The sequence below is a fragment of the Strigops habroptila genome, chromosome 9 (assembly GCF_004027225.2).
Source record: "Strigops habroptila isolate Jane chromosome 9, bStrHab1.2.pri, whole genome shotgun sequence".
Classification (NCBI taxonomy): Eukaryota; Metazoa; Chordata; class Aves; order Psittaciformes; family Psittacidae; genus Strigops; species Strigops habroptila.
Window position 1 is genome coordinate 43,587,308 of NC_044285.2, and position 18,586 is coordinate 43,605,893.

General features: G+C 41.5%; 1 protein-coding gene across 6 annotated transcripts in view; it reads left to right on the plus strand.

Annotated features, from left to right (window-relative positions):
- The window catches only part of LRCH2 (leucine rich repeats and calponin homology domain containing 2), a 42,086-nt gene extending 25,491 nt beyond the window's left edge, over positions 1–16,595 (plus strand). For 3 of the 6 annotated variants that reach the window (XM_030498421.1, XM_030498424.1, XM_030498425.1), the window contains 9 exons: positions 1,211–1,259; positions 1,878–1,994; positions 3,489–3,533; positions 3,963–4,013; positions 5,066–5,123; positions 6,686–6,798; positions 7,941–8,078; positions 8,346–8,423; positions 9,520–16,595. In XM_030498421.1, coding sequence (XP_030354281.1) covers positions 1,211–1,259; positions 1,878–1,994; positions 3,489–3,533; positions 3,963–4,013; positions 5,066–5,123; positions 6,686–6,798; positions 7,941–8,078; positions 8,346–8,423; positions 9,520–9,639 — 769 coding nt within the window. In that variant the 3' untranslated portion in view covers positions 9,640–16,595. The remainder of the gene's footprint in view (positions 1–1,210; positions 1,260–1,877; positions 1,995–3,488; positions 3,534–3,962; positions 4,014–5,065; positions 5,124–6,685; positions 6,799–7,940; positions 8,079–8,345; positions 8,424–9,519) is intronic. The other 3 variants (XM_030498423.1, XM_030498426.1, XM_030498422.1) reach the window with 2 other exon arrangements.
- Positions 16,596–18,586: the final 1,991 nt, after the last annotated feature.

Consider the following 18,586-nt stretch of genomic DNA (forward strand, 5'->3'; position numbering starts at 1 on the left):
GTAATCCAGGAAGGGTTAAATTTACCTTTCCCTGTTTTGTTAATGAAACAGAAACAGTTCTGAGGCTTAAAAATGAAACAAAAGGACCCACTCCCAACCATCTCCCCATCCCCTTAATTCTGAGGGGTGCACACAGGATATGGTGTTGCAGGTTATTTGTTGGTTTACTGTACTGACACACAGGAACCCAAATCACATACTGCGTGATGAACATACAAAGAGAGTAGAAAGACTGTCCTATCTCTAAAGAATTTATACTTACAGAACATGTCGTAGTTAATAGATGTATATCTGCTAAAGTACTTCCTGCAGCAGTTCCTGCAGTTCTCAACTGCATTGCTTATCAGGCTGTTGGATATGATTCAATTTTCTTGTGCCTGACAGCTTTAAAAAATAGCATTATTGGTTTGAGGCAAACAAAGAAAAAGGAAGGGAAAGGAATCCAGAGCAGGAGAAGCTAAATGGCGGGGTGCTTTCCCTTCAGGATTTATTCTAATTGCTCATGGTGTTATGTCCTTCCATTCAATCCCCAGCTGTTAGCCGCCTCATACTGCACAGCTCCGAAGGCAGCGGTCAGAATGTGAATGAAATGGTGCTGGAAAGGGGATAGAAGTGAATTCCACAGGCAAATTCAGGAAGAAAAATTTAAGTGACAGTAAATCTAAACATTTTTCTTTCCCCAAGAACTTCTCATCATAGAATGGTTAGGGCTCTCGTGCAGTTCATGTTCCAGCTTCACTGTCCCATCTTAAAACGTTTTTCCTTTCCCTATTAGTATAAGCTTCTACTTTACTCTATAGAGCTGACAGTGAAAGGAAGGAGGTGAGCCTCCTAGAAGTTTAATAATAGATCTCTTGTCAGCTGTGATCACAATGTTTCCTTGGTTGCTTTGAGAAGCAAAGCAATGAAGATATATTAGTAATCTCTAAAGATCAACGTCCTGAAGCAAAAGCTTTATCTGGCTCAAGAACTGTAGCGTGGAAGTTCTATTGTTAGAATGTGGTAAGAGAGAGTGAAATAGGATTTGAGATTTTAGTCAAATGGTCCTACATTTTAGCCACATTGTGACATCCTTTATACAGGTAGCCAAAACCCCCTGTAGTGCTGCAGAGAAGCTGCTTTTTAAGTGTTCATTTTTGTGATATTTTAAAATAACTTAGTTTTAAATAGACAAGGAGTAAATTTCATAATGCCTCATCTTCATTTTTAGTGTCTCAACAGATGAAGTGAATTCCCCAGTGTCCCCATACAGCTGGCAGGTAAATACTCAACTGTAAATGTGATGGCGTTGTATTTGAATGATTGTTGTTGTTGCTTTTTGCTTTTGTATTTCTGGCAGAAAATGCTTATAGAGTCATATGGTTGCTTACACACAGAGTTATTGTATGTGTGGAATTGGGGTGGAAAATAGAAAGCCTTTGAAGAACCTTATGCTTGAAGATAATTTGGCTTGTATTTAACGGAGGCCTTTTGTTTAAGGATGTATGGTACTGCCTTTTAATCTATCAAGTATTTACAATTGCTTTAAAAGCCTGATACTCTAATAGGAAGAAATAGTTGGAAATGAAGTTTTAGCCTACTAATGAAATGGTCCCTTCAGATTGTCTGCTTTCAGTTCTCATAAAATAGACATATTCATACATATTCATTGTTATAAGACTAAATCTGCTCTCGCTGTCTCTTCAGAACACATTGTATAATACAATACTTCGAAAGAGAGATTTCGTTTACAGCTAATTGATGTGTATGATCTTTTATATGAGAACAGCAGAGAGATACTTAAATTGTCGTGTTGTAGTCGTGTAGTACAGAATAATTGATGTTAATGTCCACAAGGAATAGTTACCTTTTACTTAAAAATATTTGGGAATTTATAGCCCCTGGAAAACCAGAAGGATTCAGTGGATGAGCAGCACTGGCCAGAAACCCAGCCAGTGATCTGGCAGAATGAAGAGAGAAGGAGAAGTAAACAGATCAGGAAAGAGTATTTCAAGGTAATGGGGGGGAATGTGGGTGGGGGGCACTTTATTTTTAATGAGTAGAAGAACCTATATCATTAAGGAAAGGTAAGAAAACCTCAAAGATTCTCATACTTTTAATTCTCTATGTAACCTGTATTTTTTCATTTGGCTCTTTGGAGTTAAATAATATATATTCTGTATTTAAGGTAACGTGAGAGTGCTTTAAATAAATGAAAGTAATTTACAGTTGTCTTCTGGTAAAGACAGAAACAAATCTTCAGTCATTACTCCTTCCCCATCCAACTGGAGGGATTTTATGCTTTTTTTTGTTGTAGCGCAAGGGAAATAGATTTTGTGCAGCGTGGTTCTGAGAATGGTTTGTGCCTTTGGGTTCTCAGTGCATTAGATTGCATTTTAGAGAGGAAATCTCTCTGTACTACTTCGCTGCTGTAGTGCGTTCCACTGGTCACCAGAGGTCAGTGCCTGCTGGTGGTAAAACAGATTGGAACTTAACAGCATCATCAGTTAAAATTTGGTTTGGGGCATGGTAGAGAAGTAGGAGAATTATCAGCAGTGGGAAGTTGAGGTAAAATTAAACTTGTCACTTAAGAAACTAGTTTCTTGAATCTTTGCCATCAAACATCTTTATGAAATGCTGGGGACCTCGAAAGGAATTAAGTTCTGGATAGAACAGAGCATGCCATACAGCTCGGAGGTAGTCCTGTCATTATAGAAGCTATTTATCTTCTTCCTGAGCAGTTTATGGACTCGTGTCCTCTTTCCAGGGGTTTGGTGGTTTGGGGTTTGTTTTTTCTTTTTATCTTTAATTAATTTTGCCTTTGATAGAAAAAGGGAAAAACTTCTGAGTGAAACAGATTTCTGTCACCTCTGCTCTGGCGCTGGGCTGGGGCAGCCTGGAGAAGAGAAGGCTCCTGAAGGGGAGACCTTAGAGCAGCTCCAGGGCCTAAAGGGGCTCCAGGAAACCTGGAGAGGGACTTTGGACAAGGGCCTGTAGGGACAGGCCAAGGGGAATGGCTTTAACCTGCCAGAGGGGAGACTGAGATGAGCTCTGAGGCAGAAGCTCTTCCCTGTGAGGGTGCTGAGGCCCTGGCACAGGGTGCCCAGAGAAGCTGTGGCTGCCCCATCCCTGGCAGTGTTCAAGGCCAGGTTGGACACAGGGGCTTGGAGCAACCTGCTCTAGTGGAAGGTGTCCCTGCCCGGGGCAGGGGTTGGAACTGGATGAGCTTTAAGGTCCCTTCCAACACAATATGTCTCATATCTAGAGTTCACATTTTAAAAGTATCTAGTTTTAAAATGCTTTCAGCTCACCAACATAAGATCTTGCCTGCCCTAGGAACTAGATGTTCCTGTTCTGTTTTGTTTCTTTTTAGCTCCTTTGATTCTGTAACATGTTTTTTTTCTCAGCAGCTTCACCAGTAATAAGTCACATCTGAGTGCTGTCAGGCCATTTAGTTCAAATGAAAACCATACTTCCATTTTAAAGTAATAATTATGTGTGTTTTGCAGTATAAGTCTTCCAGAAAGAGTTCAAGTGGCAATGAAAATGATGAGGTGAGAAACTGTAACTGTGTAAAACGTTTAAGAAAATGCGTTATTACATTTGTCTTTTCCAAACACGAGTCACAGAACAGGGGAGCATTGTCTGGGGTGCGTGCAAACAAACTGCATTCCAGAGCCAGAGCAGCAACAAGTAATTATACTCCATTTAAAAAAGGTCATCAAGAAAAGTAGGACATTTACTTGCTTTGGTGATAGGGAAGTTAATTCACCTGTCAAGCAGAGGTGATGTGAAGGTAGTACTCAACACAAGCAGTGAAGAGTGTTTCCTTGACTTGCATGTTCTTAAACTCAGTTGCTGCCAGTTTGTTGCATACTTGACAAATGTTGCATGTCTCATGTATTGTGTATTTCATAATTTCATGTTTCTTGTGAAATCATAATCTTCATTTTTATAATTTCATCTCTTTGATTTCTTTTTAGCAAGACAGTGATAATACTAATGTGTCCCCACAGTCTCCTGTGTCGTCTGAGGTACAAGTTTGTGGTTTTGTTTTTCATTCAACAGACATTTCTTTGTGTGCATTACTTGTCACCACACAGATGTAAAGCTTTTTCTTTTGAAACTGCAATTAGAAATATTTCATCATCATAAAATCAAAAATAGATAGAAACCAGAGAGAGCCAGTACAACTCGGTTTCTCTTTGCAACTATCTGGTCTCTCCTAGATTGCTTCTTTTTGACCAGTGTGGGGAAAGGTGCATTGGTTTGTCTCCATTATCTTTCCTAATGAAAACAGCTAATAAAGCAGAAACCAAACTTGCACACTGTGCAGGTGTCCTGTGCACTAGCCATCCAGAGGATTTAAAGTGAAACTTGTGGGTTTGTATTTTATATATCACAAGGAACCCATCCATCAATGATGGGAGTTTCATCATTGATGATTCAGGCTGTTGCCTTTGTGGTGCAGCCTTGCAGCCTCGTGCCCTGGTTGTTTCCTGTTTGAAGGGGTGTCCACGGGGCTGCACCACACTGCTGAGCTCTGACAAAGCACACCAGAGATTGTTCATGTTTCCCCCTTATGTCAATAAGGAGCCTGAGGGAGCAGAATGAGAACATCTCCCAGATACGATGAAATGAGTGGAAACAATGAGATCTCCTGTACATACCAAATCACTGAGTGCATATCTTGTTTTAGATGGTGAAATGAGAAAAACCTGATCTTCGTAATTGAAAGTAAACATTTCCTAAGAAATATTTTGATACCAAGTGTTGGGAGGATACTTGCATTTGCTTTCAGCTGGCTTAGAACACTGTTCACAGAATGGTTTGCAGTAGTTTGAAATGGGTTAGAGTAGATTTTAGTTAATCTGGTGCTGCTTTTCTTCATCACTTAAGGTAACTTTATCTCCATGTAGTGAGCTTACTTTCATTCCTCTTTTATACTGTGCCCTTCAAAAGAGGGCAGTACACTTAAGCAGAAGGACATTTTTCTTATGCAAGAATAATTTAAGCGCTATCTTGATGGAACAAAAGTGAGTTCTTTTAATGAATGGAAGAAAACTGACTTTATCTCTTTTAACAGGATTATGAAAGGACAGATAGTAACACTCATGGTCCATTTGGTCTCAAACCAAGGTCAGGTAAGCTGCAGTTCTCTACCATAGCATGATAGAAACAGTTGTTCACTTTGTGGGCTGACATGGATGGTAAGGATGGAGGATGTGGGAGTGGGAATGGCTATGAAGATGCCCCAGTGCAGCAATCCATTCTGTGTACTTAATCATGACTGTGGAGCTGACAAGGACAAAGGCAGCCACTTACAAGCACACTCACTTGTGCATATTTAGTCACAAAAACAAGGGCAACGAACAGGGCAACAGCTCCTTCTTGAGACCTGATGGCTGAGGCAGGAGGGTCAAGAGAAGTAGATTTTTGTCTGTCCTATGAAAGGGTGCTTTGAGCAGAGCTTTGCCAGGAGTTTCATGGCTTAGTGCTGCTTTGCACCCTGACTCTTCCAAGACTCTGACGTGCCCTCATAAGAGAGCTGTATTGTCTCAAGCAGACCTTCAGTCCTCTGAAATCTAGGTAGATATAGTACCTTTCTTTCAGTTACCATATTCTTTTGTTTGCAAGTGTCTGTGTGACCACTGGAAGAGCCCTGTGCAATCCTTTCTCCTGTTAATACTGCTCTTGGCTGTTTTTAAGGGAACAGTCTTTGTGCACATTCATTAAGAAAGAATGATCTCAACTCCTCAGTTTAATTTCATTCAATGAAATGATCTTACTAGGAGCCTGTGAGCCCTCAGCAGCAGAGTGTGCCTGGCTGAGGTGATGCAAAGGGCTTCTTCAGGGCCCTTGAAGTCCCTTGAGCTTTGTAAGCAGTTGTATGAAACTTCAGTGCCAGAGGTAGCCAGGGTAGTTGGTGTCCCAGGACATGCCTGGCTGGGATCATCTAGAGGCTTCTGAGTTGTGGCTGCAGGAAGATGCAGGTTTGGTAGGAGGAAGCAGGCTTGTTAGGACTTCTCAGCCCATCTTCTGTCCATGTGGTATTGGCTTCGTAGGACCCCTGCCAGCTCACAGTTTGGTTCTTAGTTACAAGGCAAAATCTTTGTGGTTTTGGATGCTTCCATTGGTCCTGTCAGTAACACACCTTTGTATTTTTCTGTATACAGCCTACACGCACTCAAAAAGTATAGATTCAGAGCAGTGGTTTCAAGAGCACCTATAAAATTTTTCTTACTTTTGATTGTTAGATCTTTCGCTAAAATCCAAGCTGTTAGAAACAATATAGAAGGTTCTAGAGGTGTAAGTATTATAGTTTTTTCTCAAAGCTGTGTGGTCCAGTGCTGAAGAACACCATGGTGCTGCTACAGAAGAGGTTTTATTTGGTCTATAAAATAATAGGTTTGTCATTTGAAGGCTTTCTGCCCATGAAGAATGTAAAGGGAATGTAATTATTGAACACACCTCCTTTTTAAAGAACTCTGAACTTCTGGGTGAGGTGCTGCATACTTTCAGATAAATTCTTTAGGAAGCAATCACTGTATCTCTGCATATGCACACCTAACGTGTCTGTGTGTATATATATATGTATATTTTAAATCTCTCAGTGTAAGTTGTATTAGGGAACTCTGTCCCTTTTTTTAGCCATTACATGTTTTAAATCTGAATTCTGAAAACTAACTTCACTAATGCTCAACAGCTTTCAGCCGTGCATCGCGCCAGGACTATGGAGCTGTGGATCCTGGATTTACAATGAGGAGGAAAATGGAACATTTGAGGGAAGAAAGGGAACAAATAAGACAGCTTCGCAATGTAAGTACCATTAGGTACTGTATGGGTGCAGTGCATTTAATTTAAGCCTTTATAACCACAGCTTAAACCTTTGTAACAAAGACCTGCAAATCATTACAGTTGTACAAGGGCATCTCTGTAGTGATAGTTCTTCTCAAGAAATTTCATGTCACAGGCTACATTGGCACTGGTTTTGATTCACCTAAAACACCAACCAGGAACTAAATGTGTTTTAGCTGAAAAATGCAGTGGAATGAAAATCCTTAATTTTTAGGTTTATGAGGTTTTGGATTTTCCTAGGGAGAGAGACAAGAAGTCTGCTCGCGTTTGCTGCTCTTTGACCTGAGATTTGAAGAAAGATGGTCATAGTCTTCTGACTTAGTGAAATGCTTTTTGAGTGTAGAAAGTTGCTGCAAGTTGTACAATACTGAATGGGATCTAAATTTCAGACTTCCAGTAAGTTATTTTCTATCCAGTTCTCAAGATACGGAACAGTTACAGTTAACTATAAATCAGATAAGCTCTGCTGTCCAGGGCAGGAGGAGTTTGGGGTGTGACTTCTCTGAAGGCTGTTTCTGTCGTGTCTGGTTCACTGCCTGAGCAGTGAAGGCTTGTTGCTGGGGTAGGAAAAATCAGTCCCCACTTCTCTGTTTTGCAGCACAAATGTTGGTGCTTCTTGGCCACCCTTTTCTCAGCTGTTTCACCGTCACCTGCACAAGTGAAACAGCCATACCCAAAGTGGTTGTGTTCCTGTCTTTTATTCTTTCTCTCCTTCTAGTAAAGTTGTGCATGATTTCACCCCATAAATTCTGCACACTACCAGCCAGTGAGCTATTCAGCCTGACATTTCTGTCCTTAAATTCTGTGCTTTCCTATTCTGAGTAGTGAGTTCATGGAATGGCTTTGAGAGCTGTATATTGTGGTAGTTGTTGGCTCAATGTCTTTCTCAATGTATGTGGCTGTGTCATTTAAAAAACCAACAAACCAAGCAGGCAAGCAAAGGGAATATAAGGTTTATGCTAAAAAGATATTTGTACGAAGTAAAGTGTGAGTTGACTCCATTTACTTCACTTTAGTATTAAAATACCACTTTGAAACCGAATGCTTTAAAATCAAAAAATTAGCTCATGTTGAAAGTAACTTATTTATGGACTTTTTAACAGAATCTTGAATCCAGGTTAAAAGTAATCTTGCCAGATGACATTGGAGCGGCGTTGATGGATGGAGTAGTTCTTTGCCATTTAGCCAATCACATAAGGCCACGTTCTGTTGCCAGCATCCATGTACCATCGCCAGCAGTGGTAGGTGGTTTATCTCACTTCTGTTGCATCTTATCTGAAAACAAGCTTTTGAAGTTCAATACTAAAGCATCATGAATCATGTTGACCAGGTGAACTGGCTACATTCCTCACTTCAGTTTTTCTGCAGGAAGCACTAAACAGTGCTCAGAAGTTTTCTTTAAGAGCTCATTTCACATAGTGAGTCTTCACAAAACTTGTGTTTTAGCAGCTGTAACTGTATTTGCATCAGGAATGACTGTCTGATGATCTGCCATCCTGTCTTTACAGCCTAAACTCAGTATGGCAAAGTGCCGAAGAAATGTTGAGAACTTTCTTGACGCTTGTAAAAAGCTGGGCGTATCACAGGTATACTGATTGCTTTATTGACTTATTAATAGCCACAAATATGTCAGCAAATACTGAAGTTGGAGGGGTTTGGATGGCTTAATTCAGTTAGCAGTAGTGACTATAAAACCAACCAGAACTTGAAGGTATGGAAAGTCCCATTTCTAGCCTGTGGAATGAACTTGAGGAAGCTACTTGATGGGTTTCTAGTCTGTTTCTTACAGTAAAAATAATACTGACCTCCTTGGAAATTATCTAAACAGAGGAACTGATGAGAGAGGGTAATGTTGTAATATTTGAAAGCCTTGAGTTTAGCAACTCACTTGGTGAATTTCAGTGTCTGCCTAGAAGAATCCTGCAATTACAGAACTGCTTGGCTGTCATCCTCAGCAGAGCTGTAGTTGCAGCCCATTATTCATGCTTCTATTGCCCAAGTTTATCCTTTTACTTCCCTGTATGAGGGGGGAAAACCCTCAAGTTCAAACCGTTTCCTGCATATTGGGAGAGACAAAAAAACCTCCCTTGATCTGTTTTAGTGAAGTCTGAGAAGCCTGGGGTACTGCTCTGCCACAGCTTTTGTCTAGCATGGAGCCACAGGCAATTCAGAAGATAGAGATGCTAAGATGTATCTTCTGAATCACAATAACAGCAGCTAGCACTTGGAAAAGTTGTCCAGCTTGTGCTGGAATTTCAAACTGAAAGATGACTTGCTTGGGGAATGGCTCATTACCCAGTCTGTCAGCACTTCCAAGTTCTCCCAAGGGAAAATTTGGTAATAAGCCTATAAAACAAGGTGAGGGGGAAGTAAGGCACTGAGCCAACAGTGCCCATCAGCTGTTATTCTGGCTCTGCTTATGGAAACAAACAGTCTTTGGCTTTATGAAATTAGCAGTCTTATATCTCTTCTGATGTTGTCATAGTTTAACACTTTAAACAGATCTTGGATAGAATTAATAAGTTTGTAGCCATTCTGTTACTGTAAAGAACCACATGTGAAATTTAAGGCCAAAGACGTTTTCTATGTAGGTGTCTCAGTGTGATGTATGTGGGCCTTTAGAGAACCTGCCTTGGAGAAAAAAAGAATGAAGCTTGATACATGTACCGCTTTGTTTTACAGGAGAGACTTTGCTTGCCTCATCACATCCTGGAGGAAAGGGGGCTGGTGAAGGTTGGCCTCACAGTTCAAGCTCTGCTTGAATTGCCTACGTTGAAAGTACCTCAGCTTTCCTCCATGTGACACGACTGCTTGGGAGCCAGACAACCTTCCATCCGATCTGCCTGTTTGGATCCCTCTGAGGCAGTTCAGCTTCCTACACGGGAACACCCAAGCCATCAAAAACTACTATCTGTCCAGATGCTGTAGAGAGCCTTACTTTGGAGTTGTAGGTGACAACCTTGGAGTCAGCTGGCAGTTAAAAGACCATAATTATTCTTCTTTACTTTTGTAATTGGATGCACAAAGAGATATGGTAGCATCAGGTTCTCTTCCCGGTTAATTTCAGTTAAAAGCTGCCATTTAACACCTCACAGTGTTACAGTTAAATGCTGGATTTCTTTTTCTCTCATTGAAAACGTTGTTTGAATTCTTTTACAAGTACAAAGCACACTCCCTTCACTTTAATCTTGCAAGTCAATCATTTGATTTCAAGGTAAGACAAAAATGTAGCGCTGGTGCGATGGCAGAAATGCGAGCGGCTGATCACTTGTAACCCACTTCCACTCCCTCCGAAAGCTTCATCTTTGTGTTCTTTATTTTTTGCACTCCTCATTGTAACTTAGACACTTCTAACATTGCCAGTATTTAGTCTGAGTGTCTGGTGATTACACAAAGCAGTATCCAATGGGAAAAGGACACATTTTATTGAGTTTTTTCCAGTCTTCTAGGTTGGTGCCAAATACTTTTTTTCAGTTGTACTGTAGATTGTTTACATGTGAAGTGCCTGTGTAATTGAGAACTCTGAATAGTCGGAAACATTTTTGCAATTTCTTTGTTTAAAATAGATGAAATGGAAATTTTTAAATATTTTAATAGGTTTTTGTAAAATCAGTACGTGAAGATTTAAGTAACGCTTCACACTTTTGATGTTGGGTGTCTTTAAGTTCGTTGCACAATTGAATTGGTTATTTTGTTGTCTAATAATTAGAAAATACTGTAAATACTTTTTATTTATGATATTTAATTTGATAATACCTGATCACTTTTGGGTTAATGTATTGTTGGACAAAAAAGTTGTCTACTTTTCTTTAGGACACACAAGTACACACGGTGAGTAAGAGGTGAGGACTAGTGATGCACACCGAGTAATTTAGGACATTTTGATAAAACTGCCAAAATCTCAGGTTTCTGCTGTGACTTTCAGGATTTTGTGTAATGTTGCTCCTGAGCTCGTGTTACATTTTTACAACAGATTTATCCATAGTTTAGTTGGGAAATACCAGTGTTTCTCTTCTTAGTGTTTACAGGATTTATTGTGTGACTTACACAAGTGTGGCCTAGCACACAGATCAGTTGGTACAAATGTCGCTGTGCTGAGACATTAGACCATTAGACTTTTCTGGATAAATGGGAAAAAGAACAAATTCCACTGTGGTGGTTTTTTCGAGACTTCTCTAAGTTTATCTATTTGATTGCTTCCGCACCAGTTCTTGGTGTTTTGAGCACATTCTGAAGCCAGACACAGTTGAGTGGTTCTCCAAAAGAGTTGCTAATAATTTAGTAATAAATCCGTTTGCATTAGGCTGTTCTTCATGAATAGGTAGCTCCATTGAAAAGTGCCACAGAGTTTCTGTTTTGGGCTGAGTTAATTTTGATTGAGGGATGCATTTGCCAAGCAGGTAACAAGATTTGGTTCTGTTCTTTCCAATTAATCAAGGCCCATTGTAATACAATTCATAAAGGAATGAGGGAAGGGGTATTGTGTACTCCTTACGTACTTAACTACAGTCCTTAAAATCAGTAATTGAGAGGAAAAATAACCTCCTGCTGACCAGATTTTGTTTAATAGATAGATTCTTTTTAAATCCCTTCAAACAAGCTGACCGATGTGTAATAGTTAAAACCCACTGTTTAGATGGTGGGTTTCTTACAGTGCAGCTCCTGGAGAGGCCGGTGTAAAACAACAAACTCCTCAAAAGAAATCTTAGGTTACATGAATACTTGTTTAAGGAAACTGGATTGCTTTGACCTTTGACATGTGGGATTTCAAACCTCTCTAATTGGTTTGTAAATCATCCACATAAGCCTCATTTTAACAACTTCGGTCTCCATTCCTCATTAAAGGCACTTATCTGGAAAGTCACACTAAGACTCAAATGAATAAGTAATATAATTCATTAAGCAAAATGCTTGTCTGCTGCATTTGAAGAACACAGCCAGTCAAAAGAATAAGTCATTGTCTTTCATTTCGTGGCTGTGGTATTGACGACACCCACCACATTCTCTTTCAGTACATTAGCCATAGAATTGCTGACTGTAAATGGTCACTTTCAGTTACCTGCCTTAAACTGACCTATTTCCTTGTCATATTTAAATGTTTTCTGATCTTAAAGTAACTTTTTTTTTTTTTCTACTCAAACTAAATTGATAAAGTTCCATCTCAGTGTAGACATGAAGAATCCCCTTGATGTTGCGTGCCACATGCTGGCCAGTTTGGTCTTGGGTTGTGGGGTTTTTTTAAGCTTAGCTTATTTCCTAAGTAACTTGAAAACTGGATATGAATTAATGGCCTCATTTTGAATTGTACCTCTGAAGCTGAAAACTACTAAAATAACTTTCTGTTTAGTACTCTAGAGTTCTTCCCACAGACTAAAACAGTCTCACTTTGCCATTCCTTGGAAATTATTATGGCCTTCTTTATGCTTACAGGGAAGGATAATCATGATTCTTCCAGGGCTTCCTTTTTAGCATGACAAAGATGAAGGCCTTCAAGTATCCTTCAGAGCAATCTTGAGAAAAGGTCCACTGTGCCTGGACAAATCTTTTCTCAGCTTCCTTTGGCTGCTGTTACGATTAATAATAATCTAAAGCCTTGCAAAAATTGGCTGTTCCCGTTGTATTTTTTTTTTTAGGAGCAACTGTGGAAAAAAAAGATGCTCAAGTTCTGTAATACAAGTTTTCATTTTAAAGCAGCTTGTGGAGATTGTTGCTGTCTTTCCTGTACAAGAATTTGTCCCTTTTTCCCTTTCCATTTGATTCCCAGCATCATCTTGGTTATTTTTGTCTGCTCACAGATCTAGTGACTTCACATTGGTCATTAAAACATGTTCCTCCTTCCTCTTGACTTTTAAGAAACTTCTCCAGTGTCATTGGTGAACTACTGTGATTCCAGAATCCCTGCTCCCAGCAGTCAGCAGTTTGAGATACCCTTTTCCTATTCTGTTTAGGATGCAGTAGTATTAATGAATACTTGGTACAGCTGATGGGATTGTTAAAAATAGAGGCCTGCCCCCCTTCCTATTGTAGTTACTCAGTTTTTGCTTCAGGTGTAAGGAGAAATCAAGATGAAAAACTTCAGGAAGCTGCATTAAGTTTTCCTAATAAGAGTTAACTGGGGTGCTTTCTTATTGTGAATGCTATACAAAGTTACTGCAGTCGTGTGGTCTGAACTATAAACTGCAGAGTGAATCGACATAGTGACAGGGCCTCTGGCCTCATGTATGTTTTCTGTTTCTCTGTATCATTGGCTGCAGTATGTCGCACATGAAAGAGCTTTCATTTAAGCAATAATGCCCCAGATATCGTGAGGTCTTAAAGCAGTGACATTAAAATAACCATTGTAAAGCGTGGTTGCGTCCCACACAGTATCTCAGAAGGGCTTCACATCTATAACACTGCTAATGCAGTGTGTGAGCTGGGGCACTGCTGGGGATGCAAAAGCCATCTACACCTGGAGGCCTTCCAAGAAAGAGCTAAAATGATCACAAAATATGGAGGAAACAGTTGAAACAATAAGTACATGAATTGTAAGAATGGGTAAAATCCGAGCTTCACAGAAGCCAAGGCGTGTTCTGCTCTTCAGTAAAGAAGGAGGAGAGAAGAAGGGTCTCGGAGCTGGCCTTTAGTAAAGAACTCCTTCAGTAAAGGAGTCCAGGGGAGGCCACAAGGATGCTCAGGGGCTGGAGCAGCTCCCATATGGAGACAGGCTGAGAACACTGGGGCTGTTCAGCCTGGAGAAGAGAAGCTGCGTGGAGACCTCAGAGCAGCTTCCAGGGTCTGAAGGGGGCTACAAGGATGCTGGAGAGGAACTGTTCATTAGGGACCATAGCGATAGGACAAGGGGTTGATGGGTTTAAACTGAAAGAGGGAGATTTAGGTTAGATATAAGGAAGAAATTCTTTACTTCAGCAGGCTGCCCAAGGAAGTTGTGAATGCCCCATCCCTGGCAGTGTTCAAGGCCAGGTTGGACACAGGGGCTTGGAGCAACCTGCTCTAGTGGAAGGTGTCCCTGCCCGTGGCAGGGGTTGGAACTGGATGAGCTTTAAGGGCCCTTCCAACACAAACCATTCTAAGATTCTATTGTTAAAGTTTCCACGTTTTTGGCTTAATGGATCAGCTGAGCTGCAGCCCATAGCAAACATGGCTCAAATTCGTTTAACACTGGCAAAACTTTAGTATCAAATTCTTGACTAAAAGTAGCGATCTCTGGTAAGTCAAGGGAATCTGTAAAATATTACATAATTCATTTATTTAATACAGATTTTCTGATGTGCCATATATGTATTAAGACAGTAGGAAAAATTCCTTTGAAGCACAGCTTTCATACTATGGGAAGGTGTCACCTCAGTGACACTGCAGGTGAGGATTGCCGTTGGACATGTACTGCACCACAAACTTGATTTCAGGTATCACTTGGTGGCAGTCTTAGATTTGGGTATAAATCTGCCTAATTCAAACAAAAAATGAAGAGGCATCTGTTCACTAAAGCAAATGTCCATTTGTCTTCTCAGATTGAAGAGGAGAAAGGTCTGGCACTTGTCCTTCTACTGCTTGCTAAATGCTTGTACAAGGGTAGGTCTTGTACCTAATTCAGCTGCAGTCTGCCTGTGTGCCAAAGCTTGTTACTAATTCAACTGATTCCAACTAAAAACAACTTTTGGGAGTTTCTGGCACTTTCTGCAGATAGTTGATTTTGTATTGGTAAATCACATTTTTTCCTCCTGAAGTCAGGCTATTGTAGGTGTTTCTTTCAAGAGGTACTTCATTAAACAGTGACCTCTACTTGAAAATCAAAAGCAAGCACCCAAAACCCCCTGAAAACCACAAGTCCAACAGCCACAGAACTGGAGTTAAAAGAAGACAGTAAGACCAGGAACAGGAAGGGCAAATTACAGTTCTCTCAGGAGAGGGTGCTCTGACTTGACTGCACATGGAATCACTTCATGCTGAAAAGCCTTTAGATTAAGCAGAGAAAATAGATGTTTTGTAGCTACTTCATGCGGAGGGAGGCCAACCCTTAAGTACATCTTCCTGTAGAGGTTACAGGAGCAGCTCTGCTCTGGAGCCAGGCTGAGAGAGCTGGGCTGGGGCAGCCTGGAGAAGAGAAGGCTCCTGAAGGGGAGACCTTAGAGCAGCTCCAGTGCCTAAAGGGGCTCCAGGAAACCTGGAGAGGGGCTTTGGACAAGGGCCTGTAGGGACAGGCCAAGGGGAATGGCTTTAACCTGCCAGAGGGGAGATTGAGATGAGCTCTGAGGCAGAAGCCCTTCCCTGGGAGGGTGCTGAGGCGCTGGCACAGACTTTTCCCAGAGAAGCTGTGGCTGCCCCATCCCTGGCAGTGTTCAAGGCCAGGTTGGACACAGGGGCTTGGAGCAACCTGCTCTAGTGGAAGGTGTCCCTGCCCGCGGCAGGGGTTGGGACTGGATGAGCTGTAAGGTCTCTTCCAACCCAAACCAGTCTGGGATTGTATGATTATAAAAATGACACAACCAGTCATTTTTAGTTCAAATGTTCTATAGCCAACTATGTTTTCAAAGAAGAATGTTTAATCTGCTTTTTCCATACACATTTTCAAACCCTAATCTTCAAATAACCAGAACCAAAAACTCTTTCCAAGACTACTTTAGTATCTTAGTCAATGTGAAGGGAGAAGAATAGCTCAAACCAACAGCAAATGGGATTGTTTTGGGAAGCTTTCCATTTTGGCAGAGTTAGGTTTGCAGTTGGACTCGCTGATCTTAAAGGTCTTTTCCAAGCGAACTGATGCTGTAACTTCAGTGAGACCAGAATTTCCCTCCATAGTCCTGGAACTGAGCTACACCATGAAGTCAGTCATTGAAACTGAATTCTTGGCACCGATGAGGATTTCCTCACTTCATCCAAGTTTGTGTGAAATAAGGCAAACACTTCTTTTCATGATAGTTTTATGAAGGCAGATTGGGAAATAGAGAATGCTTGGAAATAAGCACAAGGATATGTTTTAAGTAGGAGTGAAGCAGTTCAATCTTCCCAGGATTGCTCTATTTGCGTGGGATCTCCCCAGAGGTCGTGGCATGGGACCTCCCATCGTTCAGTGTGAACGTGCTTCCTGGAGCACGTGCTCTTCACGTGCAGATGTTCATCCAGCTGTTTCCTGAAGCGATGCCTCCCACTAAGCATTGCTGCAATGGTGGGAATTCCCACCTCTTGCACCAGCAGGTGATGGGAGCCTGTGATCACTGGGAGGGCTGTAGAGGAAGGGTGGTTTGTGGATCACGTTGGGAGTAACATGAGTACTTCTTACTATTGTGTAACTTCTACAGTAAGGAAATTGTGACCGTTGTTCAGGTGTCTTGTTTTGTAACTTGTGGTTATGAAACTCAGAAAACACACCATGAGCAGACGATGGAGGTGTGAATGTGTGCAGGGCAGGAGCAGTTCTGACGTATTGGGGTGGTCATGGAGAAACAGATGCTGACATTGTGTATATACTTGCAACCTCTTTGATAGCGCGTTTGAATTCATTTTGCATCTCATGTTCTTGTAAAGTGCATCTTCCTCCCACACTTCCAAGACTGTCAACTTGTACAATACTGTATGGAGCCTTTTTTCAGGATTTCCATCCTTGCTGGAGCTTCCAACATAGACGTTTCTTTTGAAAACTGTTCCTACTGTTACTTTTTGTAAATAGTTTTTTGTATTCAATTTGCATGGATAACCCCCCATTTCCAAACCAGTGTACATACGCTGTGTATAAAATACAGACTGTTTCATAACTTTCATGTAGTCAAGTTATTCAATTTGATTTCATTTCAGGTTTTATATATTCGTAGTAAATAACAATGATTTGTTGTATGTTCTTTCAAGTGTCTCTGTTGCCATTTTGGTAGATGAGTGACCTGCATCAGTCAGGCTGGATGTGAGGAAGAAACTTTGTACAGTGAGGGTGGTAAAATCCTGGCCCAGGTTGCCCAGAGAGGTGGTGGATGCCCCATCCCTGGAGCCATTCCAGGCCAGGCTGGATGTGGTTCTGAGCAACCTGGTCTAGTTGGAGATGTCCCTGCTCATGGCAGGGGAGTGGAACTGGAAGCGCTTTGTAGGTCCCTTCCAGCCCAAACCATTCTGTGATTCTGTATCTTTTATAGTGACAAACAAGAAACATTGACTCTTATTCCAAGGCAATAGGACACTGACAGATGAGGTAGGTTAGGACTTTGGCTGTGACCAACAGGGACTACAGGTGGGAGGATATGTCAAGATAAAAACACCTTCTCTTGTAGCAGGGTCTTTACACATTTATACACTCCCCTGTCTTAGCATGAAAATCACCCAATGTCTCGTAGTACGTACATTTGGAGTAACATCATTGTTTGAATCATGCTCACAATCAGCTTCATCCAGTCTGGAAACTCCAGCTGGCAGAGGAGCTCCCAGGGCTGGATCTGGCCAGAGCACAGCTCACCTTCCGTGTGGTTCACAGTAACTGCTACAGCCGACACGAGGGAAAGAACTGCCGGGTTCTGTAGGTTACTCAGATGTTGGTTAAAACAGAATTCTAGACAAAAAACCTGATTTTACCTTCATTTATTTCTGTTTATTTGAAGATCCAGACAATTTTGTTGTTAGACCTGACTGGTGAAAGTCAATGCAGGGTGCCACAAACAAGTGTGTTCTTTATATTTTGATGATCAGCTGCGGATAACATGCCTCAGACACGGGCCTTTTGCACTGAGCCATGAGGTGTTGGGAGGTTTGTAAATGGTTTACAACCCCTGCCTTGGGAAAGGCTGCAGCAGGTCTTCCAGGATTCCAGAGCTCCCAGCACTGGATGTGTTGTATGGATCCCCCCTGCAGTGCTTCCTCCCCCCAGGAGCCTTGGGAGCAGTTCTAGGTCTGTACAGCTCTTGCTGACCGCAGCAACCTTCTCACACTGAGCTTATTCAGCTTCTATTTCCTAAATCAAAAGTGGTTTTTTTTCCATTCCAACATAAAAGCTGCATCTCCTCCGGGGTCTGTCAGGTGCCTCTGAGGTGTGTTCTCACGCTGTGGCTCCTTTCCAGCCTCTCCAGTGTCCTGCCTGCAGACCAGTTGTGCATCGTGTGCCTGCGGCTGCTGGTTTGCCTCGGTTTAGAGTCATTGCCATGGCTGTAGCCTTTTAACTCTCTGTTTGCAGCCCAGAGATGGGTGCAGCTGCAGAGCCCCGGCTGAGCATCGCTGTTCCCATGCTCTTCGTTCTGGAAACTGAGGAGAGTTTAGAAAACTAAGTCCAACTCCTGCCTGGTTCCGCAGGGCTCTCCTGTCCCTGGTTCTGTGTTCAAACACATTGATCAGCTACAACCATCACTCAAATGGCTGTTCGAACCCTCCCAAGAATGTAAGTTTGCCATTTAATGTTGCAATGACCTCGAAATGTCTGTGTCATTATTTGTGGGTTTAATTAGTTCGGCCTCATTAATAATGGAAATCTTATGCTAATAATACCCTGATTATAGAGCCAAAGAGTTAGATTATAACACACATACCTGGTTGTCACAGCTCTAATGCTGCCTTCAGGACTGAATGATGCACAACTGGGCACAAGAGCTTGTAGTGACCAGCAGGGGCAACCTCGGAAGAATTAGAACTTGGTGACTGCTCTGAGATTCATGGTGCCAGTTAAAGGTCTGACTTCATGTCATCTTGATGTGGTTTTCATTATAGTGGGGAAATAGAACAACCAGGCTCTGTGTTGACCTGCTGTAGGGGTTTTTTAGCTAATATTTAAACGTGACCA